This window comes from Pleurodeles waltl, chromosome 3_1 (genome assembly GCF_031143425.1).
Source record: "Pleurodeles waltl isolate 20211129_DDA chromosome 3_1, aPleWal1.hap1.20221129, whole genome shotgun sequence".
NCBI lineage: Eukaryota > Metazoa > Chordata > Amphibia > Caudata > Salamandridae > Pleurodeles > Pleurodeles waltl.
The window spans coordinates 350,616,848-350,636,838 of NC_090440.1; the positions used below are offsets into that span (position 1 = coordinate 350,616,848).

Consider the following 19,991-nt stretch of genomic DNA (forward strand, 5'->3'; position numbering starts at 1 on the left):
ACAGTATTGGGGTATGATTCCGACATGTTTGATACCAAACATGCCTAGGTTAAGAGTTACCATTATGTAGCTGGACATAGGTAGTGATCTATGTCCAGTACACGCGTAAAATGGCGTCCCCACACTCATGGAGTCCATGAGAATGGAGCTGGAGTTCGTGGGAGCACCTCTGATCATACAAGGTTGCCCTCACACACAGGTACCTGCGCCCTGCCCTTTGGCCTAGGAGGGCCTTCCGTAGGGGTGACTGTAGTGAAAAGGGTGCATGCACCCTTTCACGCAGGCTGTAATGGCAGGCCTGCAGATACACTTTGTGTGGGCTCCCCAGGGGTGCATAATATAGGCTGCAGCCCATCGGGGACCCCTGGTGCCCCAGTGCCAATGGTACCTATGTAACATATACTAGGGACTTATCAGGAGGAACCAGTATGCCAAATGTGGGGTGTGTGTGGTGCAAGCCACCAAGTTTAAAGGGAGGGAGCATAATCACTGGGGTCCGGGTTATTAGGATCCCAGTGAACAGTCGAAAACATACTGACAACAGGCCAAAAGTGGGGTAACCATGCCAGAAAGTGGGTATTTTTCCAACACATAGTACTCACCCTTCATGCTTCCCGTCATCCTTTAAAAGTTGTTGTAGGCAGATCAAATAGTATTTACGCATTTTTCTGGCTGTCTCCTGACGCTCTCTTAATACCTCTGCTTTGAGCATTTCAGCAGCTCTCTCTCTACTTTCCTGGATGTAACGAAGCATATCATCTACATATGTAAGAAAGAAAGGAATACCTCAAATTAAAATTAATTAAGAAAGAAACATACACCATAGCGCTCCACAAAATTAATACTTCAAATGCAAGGCTGACTTAAAAATAAATGAAGACTGACAGAAGACTTAAGGTACAAGGGTGAACAATTCCACCCAAAAATGTAATGGTTCACTCTCTGGGTAAATGCATAAAAAAAAATAAAGAACAAGTTACTTACCTTTGGTAATGCCTTATCTGCTAGAGACAGGATCTAGCCGCAGATTCCTTACCTTACAATTCTCCCCAGGCACCAGACTGGATTTGGACATTTTTGCCAGCAGTACCTCTGCGCATCAGACGAGGGCATTGTGCGACTGTAAACTGACATCGTCCACCGGACGTGACATCGACTTAGTCTATATAACCGCCCCACCCGACGCACTGACATCAGTTTCTTCTGTGACTATTTTCCCCACCAAAAACGCAGAGCCACTATGGAAACAAGTTGCCAAAAAAAGAGACATTTTCGTGTCAATTTATTACGAACTCCTATTGAAGGCCACTTAATGCCAAGAAAGGGATCTTTGAGATATAAAGAGAACTCAGTTTGTCAGGAACGCAGAGCCACAATGAATACTAACCATTGCTGTGAATTTCTAGGGTACTTTTCAAGGGGAGGCCCTCATCCTTTAATCAGGTTGCAGACTGGGGAGGATGGGAGGGTTGGTAAGGAATCTGCAGCTAGATCCAGCCTCTACCAGATGAGGCGTTACCAAAGGTAAGTAATTTGTTCATCTGTTAGAGACATTTAGCCACAGATTCCTTACCTTAGAATAGATACCCAAACAATACCGTCCCGGAGGAGTTTCTGTGAACAGATCCTACTAAAGGTCCTTGACTAGACCAAACCAGTCTAGAACAAGAGAAAAGAGACTTGACACTCTAGGAATCTAGGTGAGTAAGAATATAATCTACACCAAAAAAACTGTGGGAGGACCACAGGCAAGTAAGGTCATAAAGGCTTGAAAAGCATGAGAATAGAGGTACCCATGGCACAGGGTCAAAAAATATGTTGGAAGACACCAGACAATATGAACAGAAAAACTACTTACTCTCATGGTGGGATCTGAACCATGTTCGGTCCTTGGGGGACCAGAGTAAACAGCAATGCCACTGAGCTACAGCTCTTTGCCGTAGAAACAACTCTTGTCCTAGAGAAAAGAAGAATAATTATCTATGTAATGACTAAAGGAAATATATTTGAAATTAAATACTCCGGTTCCTCCATAGGGGACATTCCTGAGTTGTTGGATATCATGAATTGGAAACAGGGGCAACACAAAGTGTAACATCTCAGAGAAAAGAGGTGGTTGATACCAGCAAGCAACTCAACGCATTTCGTTACAGACATATCTACTGACAGTCATCTTAAACCGTCCAGTAAATGTAATCCTCAATTGCCTATTGGTAATCTAGTGGACATCTTCCATGAATTAGTGGTGGGAGATATCAATAAATTAGGTACTGGAGCTCGAACCAAAAGTAGAGGAACTGTCACTGCCAAGGACTGGATTGAAATCAATGCATTGAGAAACAATGATTCTATTGTTATAAAACCCTTGGATAAGGGTGGGAACATTGTCAGTGTCAGCAGTGCAGTGAGTATGCAAATATAGTACATTTATTTGCACTAAGTACTTTACTTATCGCCATGGGAAATATGACTTATCATGGGGATAACATTGGAAATGGGTATGTGCAATACAATAGAAACCTCTTCAGATGCACACAGGTAGTCCTTGTAGGGGTCATATATGGAAATGTATTTATGAATATGTTTTTATTCACATATTATGATAATGTAGTGTATAATTTAGCACCAACCTTAGTATGTTTTAGAGATATTTGGAACAGGCTATACAGATTGGTAATTAGAGACATAGGATAGATTACATTGCATGTGAAACAAGCATCTGCAATGCAATGGGTCTCACATTTGTTCGAGTTAGAGCTATTAGCATTGTAAATTCCTAACTGGACTTTTCTTGCAGCACAAACTAAAAATAAAAATATAATAGTTGACATAAGCGAGCCGATTCAAAGCGTCGCAGCCGCCGTGAGCGCCAAGGAGAGACACAAAAGGAAAACCGCCCCAAAGGGGGGACAAACGAAAAGCATTTACAAACAAAAGGAAAAGATATTCAAAAGGCAAGCCCATGCACGAGTGATAGTAATGGGAGTGTGGTGGGCATGGTTAAAAGCCCAGACACATACCAACACGTCAGAAAAGCAGCGCTTGCACGCTGCCATGCTCAACCTAAAAACTGAATGTGATAAACCACTGGTGCGACATTCGAAGATGGCACTCCCCATAGATAGGGAATCAGGGTATTGCTCTGTGGGATGGGGAAAGTAAACAGAGAAGAGGGACAACATGTGTTTTAAAAAGGTGGGTGTGAGTTGGAGGACTGCCTGCAGTAAGGCATGTAGCCGAAATGTGTTGACATCCTGTGGTGAAGAGGCACTGTTTTTGCTGAATAAATTATTGGACTGATCCTGTGGCGTCCTGTTGAAGAACCTAATCTGAATCCGCTAGACCCAATATTGATCTATATCCAGATTGCCATTCCAAGTCAAGCTGGTTGAAAAGTTTATGAACGTGCAGCTGGCTGCCTTCTTGGAGAATAACAACTTGGGTTTCTCAAAGGCCATGGTACGTAATGTGCATTAATAGTGGCCATGGAAATAATCTGCTGCCCTTATCCTTCTTGATCTGTCTCACAGCGTTTGATATGGGCAATCATGAAATTTTGATTGACCAGTTGGAACATTCATGGATTGAGGGGTTTGCACTCTCATTGTTGCACTCCTTTCTGTCCAGAAAAGGGGGAACACGCAAGGTCGACCCTGGTGGAGGCTCCGCGGAACCTCGCTCGGAACATCAACATTCCCTAGACACCTCGTCGGTCGGCGGGCAGGGTGAAGTCCACTTGGACTTCTTCTTCTTGTGCCCCTTACCTGAGTGATCAGATGACCTCGAATGCGAGGAAGAGGACTTGGGGCTCCGGGAGCAGTGCCACAACCTCCTCCTACTACAGGACCGTGGCCTCCTCGGAGTCACGCCGACCAAAGATGGTTGTCGGGCCGCAAGAAGTTTAAGGAATTTCTCCCTCAAGGTGTTCGGAGCCATGGCCCAACAGTCGGAACACGAAGTGGAGTTATGATCCTTCTCTAAACACCAGAGACAAACTCAGTGTGGATCCATTACCGACATGGTACGATGACACCCATTACACGGTTTGAACCCAGTCTTTCTAAAGCTGAACTGACCATGATCATGGCCACAGATTAGGGACAGAAAATTGAGAGTGAGCCGCTCCAAAGATGGCTGAGTTGTGGGAGCAGTCTTTTCAGACACCCTCTCTGACCAGCAGCTGACTGACTGCAGGCAGGTCTTGCACCAGTTTGCTGAACTCTTCTCCTTGACCCCTGGCAGAACTACCTACTGTACCCATGATGGGGACACTGGAGACAGTTTACGTGTCAAAAACAAAATATACAGACAATCTGACCATGTCAAGGAGAGCATCAAAACGGAAGTAAGCAGGATGCTTGAACTGGGAATAATTGAGCACTCAGAGAGCCCCTGGGCCAGCTCAGTCGTGGTAGTCCCCAAACAGCATTTCAAGGGTGGAAAGAAAGACATTAGGTTCTGTGTTGACTATAGGGGTCTCAATGCAGTGAACATGGACGGATGTCCCCACAATTCCAAGAGCAGATGAGCTTGTTGACAGATTGGGAGCAGCCAAATATCTGAGTATGTTTGATCTCACATCAGTGTACTGGCAGATAGGCCTGACTCAAGGAGCAAAAGAAAGACCTGCATTCTCCACTCCTGATGGGCATTATCCGATCACTGTTATGCCCCTTGATCTGAAGAATGCCCCTGCCACCTTCTAAAGGCTGGTGAACAAAGTCCTTGCTGTGTTGGAAGACTTTAATACAGCATATGTAGATGATATTGCTGTCCCTGGCAGGATCACATGATCCACCTCAGAAAGGTCCATGAGGCTCTGAAAAGGGCAGGCCTCACTACCAAAGCAAACAAGTGCCAGATAGGGCAGGGTCAGGTTGTATACTGGGGACACACTGTTGGTGTAGGCCACGTTCAACCACTCCAACACAAGATCAAGACTACTCTGGACTGGGTAGCTCCAACAACCCAGAAACAAGTCAGGGCCAGTCCTTGGCTTAACTAGGTATTACTGAAGATTTGTGAAGGCCATGGCACCATTGTAGTACCCCTCGCAGAACTCACATCCAAAAAGTTGCCCAAAAGGGTAAACTGGACAGTCAGCTGTCAACAGGCCTTTGATGCCCTGAAAGAAGCCATGTGCTCTGCACCGGTTTTAAAAGCTCCAGATTACTCTAAGCAGTTCATTGTGCAGACAGATGCCTCTGAAATCGGGGACAGGAGCAGTCCTATAACAATTCAATGATGATGGCCATGACCAACCTGTTGCTTTCATTAGCAGGAGGTTACTCCCCAGCGAGCAGAGTTGGAGTGGCACTGAGAGGGAAGCCTTCAGTGTGACTTGGTCCCTGAAGAAGCTGAGACCATACTTGTTTGGTTTCAGGTCCTAGTTCAAACTGACCACAGGCCTCTTAGATGGCTAATGCAAATAAAAGGTGAAAACGCCCAACTGTTAAGGTGGTCCATATTCCTACTGGGAATGGACTTTACAGTGGAACACAAACCTGGTAGTGACCATGCCAATGCAGATGGCCTTTCCAGGTTCTTCCACTTACAAGACGAAGACTCCCCTGGAAAGGTTAGCTTTCGTCTGGGAGAGGGGCCATGTAAGAAAGTGCCTTTTTGACATGGTCACCCTTCACTTTTTGTCTGGTTTCTGGTGCAGTTTTGACTGAAAGTGCACTGGGTCAGTGCTAAACAGGTCCCCAGTGCCAGATCTCGTTCCCTAAAACCTTGCATTGGTTGGTTCTTTAAAGGCCTCCCTACCTTGATCAAGGATGCTAGGTGGCATGGGTAGGTATAAGTTTGCTTTTTGGGTTGGCAGCAGTTTTTCCAAGAGGAAGCATGCCCCCTCCGTCTGGACCATACAGGTCTCTGCTGCTCTTTTTATGATGCTGTTATACATAGCCAGGTCATCAGGTGATGATGGCCTCAAACAATAATTGTCTACCCCCTCTCCTCAGGTGAATCTGCATAGAGATCCTGCCATGTTTAGTTGAAAAGGCTGGATTCATCGAAGGCCAGCACATACCCTGTGCCCTCGATTTCGAGGAACTCCTCCTGCTCCTCATTGTGGGGTTCCACAGTTGCTGACGCATCCAAGGACGAATGATTATCGCCTGATTCCATAATCATCGATGGTTTGGTGGGGATGCGGAATTTGTTCACGGAGCGGTCGAACTTTTTTTGTGTGAGGGCAGCCATTTCTGCTTTGAGCCTCCTTTTCTTTTCGAGCTCAAACATTTTTGGCTAGTTTCACCTATCTGCATTGTTTTTCTTTTTAGGTGTCGACAGTTCACCCGTCTCCAGCACTCTTGCCTTTTCTCCTTCTTTTGTTGTTTCAGCCTTCTCCACGTTCTCCTAGTCGTCACTTGAGCGGCCAAGGTCTCTAAGAGAATCTTGCTTCTGAGTCCCCATGGTGTAGTGCTTGAGTCTTTGTCGGCGTTGTGCCTTAAGATTTTCAGGATGAATATGGAGCAAGCCTCAGTAGTCCCTCTGCAGGCAAAGGTTGCAGACCTCGTGGGGATCTCTCTTGGCAAATTTATGATGACAATTGGGCCAAAACTTAAAAGGGTATTGTAAGGAAATGCCTCCTTGGCATGGTTACCCCTTGACTTTTTGCCTTTGCTGATGCCAAGTTATGATTTGAAAGTGTGCTGAGGCCTGCTAATCAGACCCCAGCACCAGTGTTCTTTCCCTAACCTGTACTTTTGTTTCCACAATTGGCACACCCTGGCATCCAGGTAAGTCCCTTGTGACTGGTACCCCTGGTACCAAGGGCCCTGATGCCAGGGAAGGTCTCTAAGGGCTGCAGCATGTCTTCTGCCACCCTGGGGACCCCTCACTCAGCACAGACACACTGCTTGCCAGCTTGTGTGTGCTAGTGGGGATAAAAAGACTAAGTCGACATGGCACTCCCCTCAGGGTGCCATGCCAACCTCACACTGCCTATAGGTATAGATAAGTCACCCCTCTAGCAGGCCTTACAGCCCTAAGGCAGGGTGCACTATACCATAGGTGAGGGCATCAGTGCATGAGCACTATGCCCCTACAGTGTCTAAGCAAAACCTTAGACATTGTAAGTGCAGGGTAGCCATAAGAGTATATGGTCTGGGAGTCTGTCATGCACGAACTCCACAGCACCATAATGGCTACACTGAAAACTGTGAAGTTTGGTATCAAACGTCTCAGCACAATAAATGCACACTGATGCCAGTGTACATTTTATTGTAACATACACCCCAGAGGGCACCTTAGAGGTGCCCCCTGAAACCTTAACCGACTACCAGTGTGGGCTGACTAGTTTTAGCAGCCTGCCACACACCAGACATGTTGTTGGCCACATGGGGAGAGTGCCTTTGTCACTCTGTGGCTAGTAACAAAGCCTGTACTGGGTGGAGGTGCTTCTCACCTCCCCCTGCAGGAACTGTAACACCTGGCGGTGAGCCTCAAAGGCTCATCCCCTTTGTTACAGCACCCCAGGGCACTCCAGCTAGTGTAGTTGCCCCCCCCCCCCCCCCCCCACCCAACAGCCACAGCCCCACTTTTGGCGGCAAGGCCGGAGGAGATAATGAGAAAAACAAGGAGGAGTCACTGGCCAGTCAGGACAGCCCCTAAGGTGTCCTGAGCTGAGATGACTCTGACTTTTAGAAATCCTCCATCTTGCAGATGGAGGATTCCCCCAATAGGATTAGGGATGTGCCCCCCTCCCCTCAGGGAGGGGGCACAAAGAGGGTGTAGCCACCCTCAGGGCTAGTAGCCATTGGCTACTAACCCCCCAGACCTAAACACACCCCTACATTGAGTATTTAGGGGCTCCTAGAACACAGCAAGATAGATTCCTGCAACCTAAGACGAAGAAGGACTGCTGAGCTGAAAACCTGCAGAGAAGACGGAGACACCAACTGCTTTGGCCCCAGCTCTACCGGCCTGTCTCCCCACTTCTAAAGACACTGCTCCAGCGACGTGTTCCACAGGGTCCAGCGACTTCTGAAGCCTCAGAGGACTACCCTGCATCTAGGACCAAGAACTCCAGAGGACAGCGGCTCTGCTCCACAAAGACTGCAACTTTGCAACAAAGAAGCAACTTTGAAAGAACACACGTTTCCCGCGGGAAGCGTGAGACTTTGCACTCTGCACCCGACGCCCCCGGCTCGACTTGGGGAGGACAAACACTACAGGGAGGACTCCCTGGCGACTGCGAGACCGTGAGTAGCCAGAGTTGACCCCCCCATGAGCCCCCACAGCGACGCCTGCAGAGGGAATCCCGAGAAAATGACTAAGTCGACATGGCACTCCCCTCAGGGTGCCATGCCAACCTCACACTGCCTGTGGCATAGGTAAGTCACCCCTCTAGCAGGCCTTACAGCCCTAAGGCAGGGTGCACTATACCACAGGTGAGGGCATAGGTGCATGAGCACTATGCCCCTACAGTGTCTAAGCAAAACCTTAGACATTGTAAGTGCAGGGTAGCCATAAGAGTATATGGTCTGGGAGTCTGTCAAAAACGAACTCCACAGCTCCATAATGGCTACACTGAATACTGGGAAGTTTACTATCAAACTTCTCAGAATAATAAACCCACACTGATGCCAGTGTTGGATTTATTAAAAAATGCATACAGAGGGCATCTTAGAGATGCCCCCTGTATTTTACCCAATTGTTCAGTGCAGGACTGACTGGTCTGTGCCAGCCTGCTGCTGAGAGACGAGTTTCTGACCCCATGTGGTGAGTGCCTTTGTGCTCTCTGAGGACAGAAACAAAAGCCTGCTCTGGGTGGAGATGCTTCACACCTCCCCCCTGCAGGCACTGTAACACCTAGCAGTGAGGTTCAAAGGCTCAGGCTTCGTGTTACAATACCCCAGGGCACTCATTAGGGATGTGCACCCCTCCCCTCAGGGAGGAGGCACAAAGAGGGTGTAGCCACCCTCAAGGACAGTAGCCATTGGCTACTGCCCTCCCAGACCTAAACACACCCCTAAATTCAGTATTTAAGGGCTCCCCAGAACCTAGGAACTCAGATTCCTGCAACCTAAGAAGAAGAGGACTGCTGAGCTGAAAAATCCTGCAGAGAAGACGGAGACACCAACTGCTTTGGCCCCAGCTCTACCGGCCTGTCTCCCCCCTTCGGAAGAAAACTGCTCCAGCGACGCTTTCCCCAGGACCAGCGACCTCTGAATCCTCAGAGGACTGCCCTGCTCTAAAAGGACCAAGAAACTCCAGAGAACAGCGGCCCTGTTCACCCAAAACTGCAACTTTGTTTCCAAAGAAGCAACTTAAAGACAACTGCATTTCCCGCCAGAAGCGTGAGACTTGCAACTCTGCACCCGACGCCCCCGGCTGGACTTGTGGAGAAACAACACTTCAGGGAGGACTCCCCGGCGACTCTGAGACTGTGAGTAACCAAAGTTGTCCCCCCTGAGCCCCCACAGCGACGCCTGCAGAGGGAATCCCGAGGCTCCCCCTGACATCGACTGCCTGACTCTCAGATCCCGACGCCTGGAAAAGACCCTGCACCCGCAGCCCCCAGGACCTGAAGGATCGGAACTCCAGTGCAGGAGTGACCCCCAGGAGGCCCTCTCCCTTGCCCAGGTGGTGGCTACCCCGATGAGCCCCCCCTTTGCCTGCCTGCATCGCTGAAGAGACCCCTTGGTCTCCCATTGATTCCAATTGAAAACCCGACGTGTGTTTGCACACTGCACCCGGCCGCACCCGTGCTGCTGAGGGTGTACTTTCTGTGCTAACTTGTGTGTCCCCCCCGGTGCCCTACAAAACCCCCCTGGTCTGCCCTCCGAAGACGCGGGTACTTACCTGCTGGCAGACTGGAACCGGGGCACCCCCTTCTCCATTGGAGCCTATGTGTTTTGGGCACCACTTTGAACTCTGCACCAGACCGGCCCTGAGCTGCTGGTGTGGTAACTTTGGGGTTGCTCTGAACCCCCAACGGTGGGCTACCTTGGACCCAAACTTGAACCCCGTAGGTGGTTTACTTACCTGCAAGAACTAACAATTACTTACCTCCCCTAGGAACTGTGAAAAAATGCACTGTGTCTAGTTTTAAAATAGCTATATGTGTTTTATTTGAAAAGTATATATGCTACTGTGATTATTCAAAGTTCCTAAAGTACTTACCTGCAATACCTTTCATGCAATGTATTACATGTAGAATTTGAACCTGTGGTTCTTAAAATAAACTAAGAAAATATATTTTTCTATACAAAAACCTATTGGCTGGATTTGTCTCTGAGTATGTGTTCCTCATTTATTGCCTGTGTGTATGTACAACAAATGCTTAACACTACTCCTTTGATAAGCCTACTGCTCGACCACACTACCACAAAATAGAGCATTAGTATTATCTCTTTTTGCCACTATCTTACCTCTAAGGGGAACCCTTGGACTCTGTGCATACTATTCCTTACTTTGAAATAGTGCATACAGAGCCAACTCCCTACAGACTCTCTGTGTGGTATGAGTCAGAGTCCTGGGACCAGTGGGATCCATTTCGGACATCCCTCAGTTCAGCATGGCACAAGGTGGATGGAGAAACAGCTTCCCCAGACAATGGAAGTGCATTCACTGCACTCCTATAGCTGGAGGTTGGAGATCCAGACACTGAAGTGAGGGAGGATGGAAACAGGGCTGTCTTTACACATTTAATGAAGACCTTGTCAGCAAATGTCTGTTGATTAGTACTTCCTCACACACTGGTTGCCTTTTGGTAGATGGCAGGGGTGAGAAGGACTGGTGTTTCTGTTGCTCAAGGGGAGAAAGTTGAGAACAGGACTAGGCAGGTCCCAACAACCCCCCATCTGTATTTGATTACTGATTCAGCAAGGTTGATGCCAGGTGCAGATATCCTACACATTTCCTTAGGCCCTTGTTTTGGCCACTCCAACTCAATTGCTTGGAGCCAGCTCCTTTGCCCCGCCGAGAGAGCCATCACCTTGCAGGAAGGCTGTGTCTGAGGAGCAGTCTGAAAATTACTTCTGAAATAGAACCATCACAAACTGGTTCTGAAACCTCAGACAGTGGATCCACATCCCCTGTAGGGACAATGTGCAGAAAAGTGAGATCCAAAGCAACTCACTTTCTGGAAATTCCAATCTCTTCTTGAGGTGAGAGGATATCACACGAAGTGTGCATAGCTTGTTGGCTACATAGGCATGCTTCTATATGCTAGTTTGTCTAGGACCTAGAAGCCTGCTGACCTATTCAGAGTGGGATAATGTCTGCCTCTGTAAAAGGATAGAATCTCCAGGGGAAGAAACCAGCTGTGATCCTGGAGTGCCAAACACCCAGACATTGCTGACTGCTCTTAGGAGCAAAGCTGGAGATGACTTGTGTCATAAAGGATCTCCCGATCTCCCATCACAGGTATAGTGGTGTCTAAAGTGGATGGTCAAGTGCATAAAAAGAATGGATGGCTCCTACAATTCACAAGATATTGAACTAGAACTAGCTGTAGCATAGTAGATTTCAGACAATATAAGGACTGTCTGTCAGCATCTCTACCTTTCACAAGGCTGGCAGAGATGGAGTGGTAAAAGATGAAGAGGAAGTAGACAAATTGCTCTTTTCATGTGAGTTGGGGAGAAAGTACCCTATTAGTGGTGATAATACCGAGCCCCTTGAACTGTTCATGTTGATTCCTTTCTAACGATTTCAGCCAATCTTTACTAGCTACATAAGAAGCTTCACCCAGGGATTAGGTAGATAAGAAATTGGCTGAGGCTCCAAAGGAGACATTTATTGATAAGGACTATGCTTTGAAGAATGACACCTGAATTCCATTTACAGCTCATAAATTACTGAATTATTTTTAGTTGGTAAACAAAGTAATGTACAGTTGATAATTCATGCCAGGACAATTTCTGCCATAACAGTTATGATGAAAGCCTCACTCTTTAGGTTTTGCCTCAGAAAGCTTCTAGATGGTTGTTCTCAAAAGTTCTTTTGAGGACCATACCGAAACATACAATGGGTTTGAGTCCACCCATAATTACCACAGATCGACTATGTCACTCTCTGTGGCTTGTCTTTTATTCAAGGACGTTCCTTCCTCTACTTGTGTTTGTCCCTCTCCTTCAACATAGCTTCATTAACACCCATCTCACTGGTTGACTTGTAACCTTTCCCTTTATGATTTAAGAATTTACGTTCTTTTTTTTGCTTTCAGTGTTCCAGGAGAGTATATGTCTTTTCTTGCACCCTTTTCCTTGCGTGCTGCTACCACATTCAAATTCCTGCCCCACATTACCCCCTGCACTCCATGTTGCTCTTTCAACCCCCGCACATTAACTTAAATAGCAATGACATCCCCAGCTCTGCTTTATATTTATCTTATATTCCTCTTCTTCACTGCTCTCTTTCACCCACCTCCTGTTACTACCCTGCATTCACTTCTCCCCACCTGTTCCTCTCTTGTTCCAGCACAACCCCTGCTATGTTGTGGTCTTTAAAAGAAACTTATATGTGGTTTGCCAGATAGGTAGATAAAACAAACAAAATGTTTGACTTTAATGAAGATACTCTTAATGGGAATATTGAAAATTTAGTAGTTTGTATGTACCTCTAATGAAAAATAGGACATCAATTTATACTCACCTCTGATTTTGTCTACAGCAATAATATATTGAGAGCGCATTTCTTCTAAGCCCCTTCCACAACAGGATGCATTTCCACCGGCTCCTTCTAAATGTGAACTAAAATGACACACTAATGAATGACAAATTAACATTAATGTACATTTACTTCAGAGCTAAAACGTATAATGCATACCTGCTTGTCCCAAAACATTCATTCATGTCTCCAATTGTCTTCTGCACCTCATAATTTTCATTTTTCAAAGCCTCAATAATGGTCTCATTTTCTAAAAAGCAAATGTACTTATTTCATTATTGGGAAAAAATAATTAATCTACAGAAGGGTTAGATTGTGTTATACTAAACATTAATAGCTAATGAGACTGCAAGCAACATCCCAAAAATGATGCATAGAGAGCATAGTGGATTCTACATTTCATGAACTTGCAAATGCCTTCATTCTCAGCAATAGTACACAAAGCAACTGCTCTCTCCAGGCAGGATGCTGTACACCAGAACATTGTTAAAGATGTTAATAATTAAGTCATACTTCTCTACATCTCAGATTTTGTAACTGCGTCTAAACGTCTTAGGTGGTTTTCCATTTTCTTGAGTGAAAGGGCAGTGAACATAGTCATCAGAAGTGAAGTAAGAGAAAAGTGGCTTTTACTGTTCACCAGCAAGGGACACGTGTTCCCCCACAACCCTAGAACACTTTGATATAAATGACTTACATGCCCAGGAAAATATACACAGCCTTATAACAAAAAAACTAACCATATGGTAAATTGTGGCAGCAGTACTCTCAGTAATGGCCCAGTAGAAGCAGTAATCATCATGATACCTACAGTAGCAGTTCAACTAATAGTAGCTGTCATCATACTAGACGAAAATAATAAGTTACTTGCCTTCTGTAAAGCCTTATATGCTACGAACTATCTAGCCGCAGATTCCTTACCTCAGAATATTCCCCAGGTGGCAGACTGCATCAGGAAACATTTGTGGAGCAGTACCTGTGCACGTTGGTCGTCGGCGTCCGTGCCAAAAGTGATGTATGCAGAGCCTATACAGGCACCACCCCAGCATTCTGACATCAGTTTTTTTTCACGATTTTCCTTGCCAGAAGCACAGAGCCACATGAACACTGACTGGTGTGCATGTCTAGGCTCCTTAAAGGGGATTCCCCCTATCACTGTAAGGTGTTCGCCGAGTTTGGGGTGGGGGGATTCAGGGGGTGATCGGTAAGGAATCTGCTGCTAGACAGAGTTTCTACTGGATACAAAATTACAGACAGTTAGTAACTTGTTCATCTGATAGAGACTTCTAGTGGCAGATTCCTTACCTTAGAATAGATGCCCAAGCAATACCTTCCTGGACAGGGGCTGCAAAACAGATTGTATGAGAAAATCCTGCAGGACCAAGTGGGCTAAGCCCGTCACAATGGACCTGTCTGTCTAGGCAGTAGTGTTTTGTGAACGTCATCAGAGACACCCACATTGCTGCCCAACAGATGTCTAGGATAAGGACTCCATGAGCTAACGCGTCGCTGCAGCTTTGGCTCTGGTGGAATCAGCATGCATGTCCGCTGGGGGTTGTTTTTGTGGCCAATGTGTGGAACATTCTCATGCAGAGCATTATCCATTGTGAGATGGTATGTTTCTGCACCGCCTTCCCTTTCTATCCTCTGAAGAGTTGATATGCCACCCAGAGCACTTTGGTTTGATCAAGATAGAACAACAACGCTCTTTTTGGGTCTAGGCGGTGGAGTCTCTCCTCTTTAACAGAATGCAGTGGAATGTATAAGGTACTGGACTGGCCTACATGGAATGGAGTTACCAGCTTCTGCAGGAAAGATGCTGGAGTTCGAAGGACCAGTTTGTCTGACAAGAACAAGACATATGGAGGGCTAGCAGACAGTGAATGCAGCTCACTGACTCTCCTGGCAATATTAATGCCACAAGTAATACCGTCGATGTTGAGAAGTCTGAGTGGACACTTGTGTAGCGGCTCAAAGGGAGTGCACATTAGCAATGTCAGAACAAGGTTGAGGTCCCACTGAGGCATAGCATAGTGCATTGTTGGAAACATGAGTTTAAGACCTTTCACAAACCTACATACAATAGAGTATTGGAACAGGGATGGCAAGTCTGGCAACCTAAAAAGGCAGGGGTGGCAGAGAGATAACCTAGCAGAACCCTGCTGGGCCACAGAAAGAATAATAAGAAAACTTGTGAAAGAGTGCAGATAAGGGATCAACGTTCTTTGTAAACCACAAGCCACAAACTTGTCTCAATGGCAGATGTATACCATCTTGGCGGATGGATGCCTGGCTGACAGAATACCATAATAGGCTTCGGGTGGAAGGTGAAAAGCTGTCATTTGTGTCTGCTCAATTTCTACCCATGAAGGTGGAGCATTCGCAGGTCTGAGTGCAGGACCCTGCCCTGTTGCTGCAACAGGAGATCTACCCGAAGAGGTAGCCTGATCGGAGGACCGATGCTCATGCTCAGGAGTTCTGGGTACCAAACTCTCCACACCCAATCCAAAGTCACAAGAAGGACTTGTGCCCAGTCATTCCTGACCTTCTTGAGCACTCTTGGCAGGAGTGGTACTGGACGAAAGGCGTACAGAGGCCGGAGCTTTACTCATGAAGAAAAGTGTTTCAGAGTGATAGCTGCCTTGGAAACTCCAGCGCACAAAACTATTGACTTTGCGAGTTCTCAGTGGTGGCAAATCTAACCAAGGCTCTCCCCACTCTTGAAAGAGGCCTTGCACCACCTCCGGAAGGAGATGTCATTTGTGATCCACTAGGCATTGATGGGCAAGTTTATCCACTCTGCTTGTCGCATAGGTTCTCATTATCCTAATGAGACTACTGGATTCGGGCGGCAGAATCACTTGTCCTGCGGGGGACTGAGTCTGATCCCGCACCATGTGACACCTGTCCACCTAATCCAGGTTTGTTTCGGCCAACTAGCCGTGCTTCATCTCCACCCAAGAGCAGGGATGATAGGGGCAACCGGGCGCATGACATACATGACTCCTCAGGGAAATTGGGGTCACTCAGATCTCATCCTTTTCTCTCAGTTACATAAGTCTCACGTATGCAAGGACAATCAGAGGCAGAGTAAAGTTCAGTAAGGTTTTATTGAAGTAACTGCATCTTAGATAAAGCATGTATTGCAATAATAAGGACGATGAAGCACAATAAGGTTTAAATTGTGACAAGGAGAGTAAAACACAAGAATAACGCTACCATACTGCCACTAAGGTTTGTAGGGATAGTTCCTACCTAATCTATGTTAGAGCACAGCATGTTAAGCTCTAATTCTGCCTTTCAAGTTCCCCCTGGGAAGACATCATCCATCATACCTGAGCAAGAGGCCTGGAGTCTACATAAGCAGCTGTAGCGGAGCAATCAGCATACAGTCTGGGTCATCTGGCTGGAATCTCCCTCTAACGCACATGGGTCAAAGTATTGTTTTTATAATAATCCCCACGTAACAGTGTGTACGTTTCTGTGAACATTGGAGACAAAGCGTACCACTTTTGCTGGCAACCTATCTTACTGCATCCTCAAGAAAAGCACAGAGTAAAAGAAATGTTTTGTTTAAGAACGCAGTGCTGACCTAGGAGAAGAACAGCTAGATAGACAAAATAAAACAAGACCGCAAATGTGGCTAATGTTAAAATATAACAAAGCTAAATAAAATATATCTAGGTTAAAGTGCACAGTGGCAGGCCTAGTTTGCTGAAATAATGTGTATAAAACTATAGCTAAAAATGGCTACACAACATGCTGTTCAGAAAGCCCATCAGATGTTGAACCACTAGAGACGTGTCCTGGTATTCTAACGACAACCGGAGGTGCAGCACCTCTTGACAAAGAGTCCACAACCCCACCCTGCCTTTGTTGTTGCAGTACCACATGGCAGTGGTGTTGTCCGTGAACACCTGCACCAGCCTTTCCCTCAGCGAATGAAGTACGGCTTTCAATGCTAGGTAGAACACCCAAAGCTCCAGAAGACCGATGTGGATTCCGTCAGAGACAGAGGCGTCTGAACTCCACCTCTCCGTTGTGGCCACCCCAATCAATATTTGTCACTACAGTCCACTCTGGTTGAGGAAGGGAGAGCTATCTGACATTGACCCAATCTATGTTTGTTAGCCACCGCTGCAAATCTTTTGCAGTGCCCTCCTGTGAGGTAATAGGGTACATTATATGGTCTGGTTGCGCAAACTCACCATGTAATACACTTATCAACCCCTTTACGTCCAGTAGGTTGCATCTGGTAAACTCTCAGCTCAACCCTGGGTATGTGTGGAACTGAGCAGTAAGGCCTACACAGAGGAGCAACTGTTTAGCATTTAAACACTACCAAAAAAATTTAAGAAACTGGCACAACACTTGAGAAGTCCGACAACAGTTTATAAAAATAGACTGTATTTTTTATGTGAAATAAGACGCTTAAACAAAAAAGATCCACCAGAGGGTTCTGGAGATTTAGATGTTACAATAAATAATAAATCAGAGCAATTTTACTCAACCATGAACAAGCCTTGGCAAAGTCACAAATCGGGCACTTGGAAACTTTTTCAAAGAAAACGTAGAAAGTGTCAATGCGGTCAGCCAACTCCCGCAGTGAGCTAGTTAGGGGAACGAGCAAGGTCCTCAAGAACAGTAAACTCTCTACAGGGGAAGTATTCCTTCAGCTGTTGCAGGCACTTTTTTTTTGCTTTGCAATGAATTCCAAAGGAGTGGTCCTGATGCAAGGGATGAAGGATTATGAAGATGCTCTAAGGATGCTGTGGATACGATGCAGTGCTTTCTGAGGGATGCCCCAGTCCACAAAAATGGTCATGGGGTCCTGGTTGAAGGGTCAATGTCCCATGAAGTCTTCTACGGCCTGTCCAAAGTCCAGTCGCCAATGGACTACCAGTCACCTATTGCCATGGTCACAGGCCAATACTTCCTGCATTGATTAACTCGCATTCTGAGGGTCCCAGTAAATCTATGACAACACTTCTGGGCTCAGTGTACTCTGGTGCAACTTTGTGCATCAGCTCTTGGTCCTTGGAGATGCGCAGTAGCGGTGGTAGCAGCGAGAGGACTTTGGGCAGTCAACTTGCCCCAGCAGGCTTCTTAAGCTGTTGTCTCTCTCTGTACTGCAAACAGAAGGCTAGTCAGGTGGCCCTTCGAGTTCTCTTGGCTTAACTAGGCTCTGGAGATGTCTTCTCCCTGAGCAGGACACAGCAGGTCCCTGTAGGAAGTTGGCTCTGTATGTGCTATTTCAAAGTAAGGAATAGCATGCACAGAGTCCAAGGGTTCCCCTTAGGGGTAAGATAGTGGCAAAAAGAGATAATACTAATGCTCTATTTTGTGGTAGTGTGGTCGAGCAGTAGGCTTATCAAAGGAGTAGTGTTAAGCATTTGTTGTACATACACACAGGCAATAAATGAGGAACACACACTCAGAGACAAATCCAGCCAATAGGTTTTGTTATAGAAAAATATATTTTCTTAGTTTATTTTAAGAACCACAGGTTCAAATTCTACATGTAATATCTCATTTGAAAGGTATTTCAGGTAAGTACTTTAGGAACTTTGAATAATCACAGTAGCATATATACTTTTCACATAAAACACAAATAGCTGTTTTAAAAGTGGACACAGTGCAATTTTCACAGTTCCTGGGGGAGGTAAAGTATTGTTAGGTTTTGCAGGTAAGTAAACCACCTACGGGGTTAAGATTGGGGTCCAAGGTAGCCCACCGTTGGGGGTTCAGAGCAACCCCAAAGTTACCACACCAGCAGCTCAGGGCCGGTCAGGTGCAGAGTTCAAAGTGGTGCCCAAAACGCATAGGCTTCAATGGAGAGAAGGGGGTGCCCCGGTTCCAGTCTGCCAGCAGGTAAGTACCCGCGTCTTCGGAGGGCAGACCAGGGGGGTTTTGTAGGGCACCGGGGGGGGACACAAGCTCACACAAAAAGTACACCCTCAGCAGCACTGGGGCGGCCGGGTGCAGTGTGCAAACAAGCGTCGGGTTCGCAATGTAAATCAATGGGAGACCAAGGGGTCTCTTCAGCGGTGCAGGCAGGCAAGGGGGGGGGCTCCTCGGGGTAGCCACCACCTGGGCAAGGGAGAGGGCCTCCTGGGGGTCACTCGTGCACTGAAGTTCAGATCCTTCAGGTGCTGGGGGCTGCGGGTGCAGGGTCTTTTCCAGCCGTCGGGATTTTAGAGTCAGGCAGTCGCGGTCAGGGGGAGCCTCGGGATTCCCTCTGCAGGCGTCGCTGTGGGGGCTCAGGGGGGACAACTTTGGTTACTCACAGTCTCGGAGTCGCCGGAGGGTCCTCTCACTGAGGTGTTGGTTCTCCACCAGTCGAGTCGGGGTCGCCGGGTGCAGTGTTGCAAGTCTCACGCTTCTTGCGGGGATTGCAGGGGTCTTTAAATCTGCTCCTCTGTAACAAAGTTGCAGTCTTTTTGGAGCAGGTCCGCTGTCCTCTGGAGTTTCTTGTTCCTCTTGAAGCAGGGCAGTCCTCTGAGGATTCAGAGGTCGCTGGTCCTTGAGAAAGCGTCGCTGGAGCAGGTTTCTTTAGAAGGCAGGAGACAGGCCGGTAGGACTGGGGCCAAAGCAGTTGGTGTCTTCTTCCTTCTTCTGCAGGGGTTTTTCAGCTCAGCAGTCCTCTTCTTCTGTAAGTTGCAGGAATCTAAATTCTTAGGTTCAGGGGAGCCCTTAAATACTAAATTTAAGGGCGTGTTTAGGTCTGGGGGGTTAGTAGCCAATGGCTACTAGCCCTGAGGGTGGGTACACCCTCTTTGTGCCTCCTCCCAAGGGGAGGGGGTCACATTCCTATCCCTATTGGGGGAATCCTCCATCTGCAAGATGGAGGATTCTAAAAGTTAGAGTCACTTCAGCTCAGGACACCTTAGGGGCTGTCCTGACTGGCCAGTGACTCCTCCTTGTTATTCTCATTATCTCCTCCGGCCTTGCCGCCAAAAGTGGGGCCGTGGCCGGAGGGGGCGGGCAACTCCACTAGCTGGAGTGCCCTGCGGTGCTGGAACAAAGGGGGTAAGCCTTTGAGGCTCACCGCCAGGTGTTACAGCTCCTGCCTGGGGGAGGTGATAGCATCTCCACCCAGTGCAGGCTTTGTTACAGGCCACAGAGTGACAAAGGCACTCTCCCCATGTGGCCAGCAACATGTCTCGAGTGTGGCAGGCTGCTAGAACCAGTCAGCCTACACGGGTAGTTGGATTTAGGTTTCAGGGGGCACCGCTAAGGTGCCCTCTGGGGTGTATTTTACAATAAAATGTACACTGGCCTCAGTGTGCATTTATTGTGCTGAGAAGTTTGATACCAAACTTCCCAGTTTTCAGTGTAGCCATTATGGCGCTGTGGAGTCCGTGTTTGAC

At 47.1% G+C, this 19,991-nt stretch overlaps 1 protein-coding gene across 3 annotated transcripts in view; it reads right to left on the bottom strand.

The window, feature by feature from the left end:
• Positions 1-19,991, bottom strand: part of CEP152 (centrosomal protein 152) — a 318,523-nt gene that overhangs the window by 37,731 nt on the left and 260,801 nt on the right. For all 3 annotated transcript variants that reach the window (XM_069222500.1, XM_069222501.1, XM_069222502.1), the window contains exons 25-27: positions 12,781-12,871; positions 12,607-12,704; positions 603-759 (exon numbers count right to left, since the gene is read on the bottom strand). In XM_069222500.1, the coding sequence (XP_069078601.1) occupies positions 603-759; positions 12,607-12,704; positions 12,781-12,871 (346 nt within the window). The remainder of the gene's footprint in view (positions 1-602; positions 760-12,606; positions 12,705-12,780; positions 12,872-19,991) is intronic.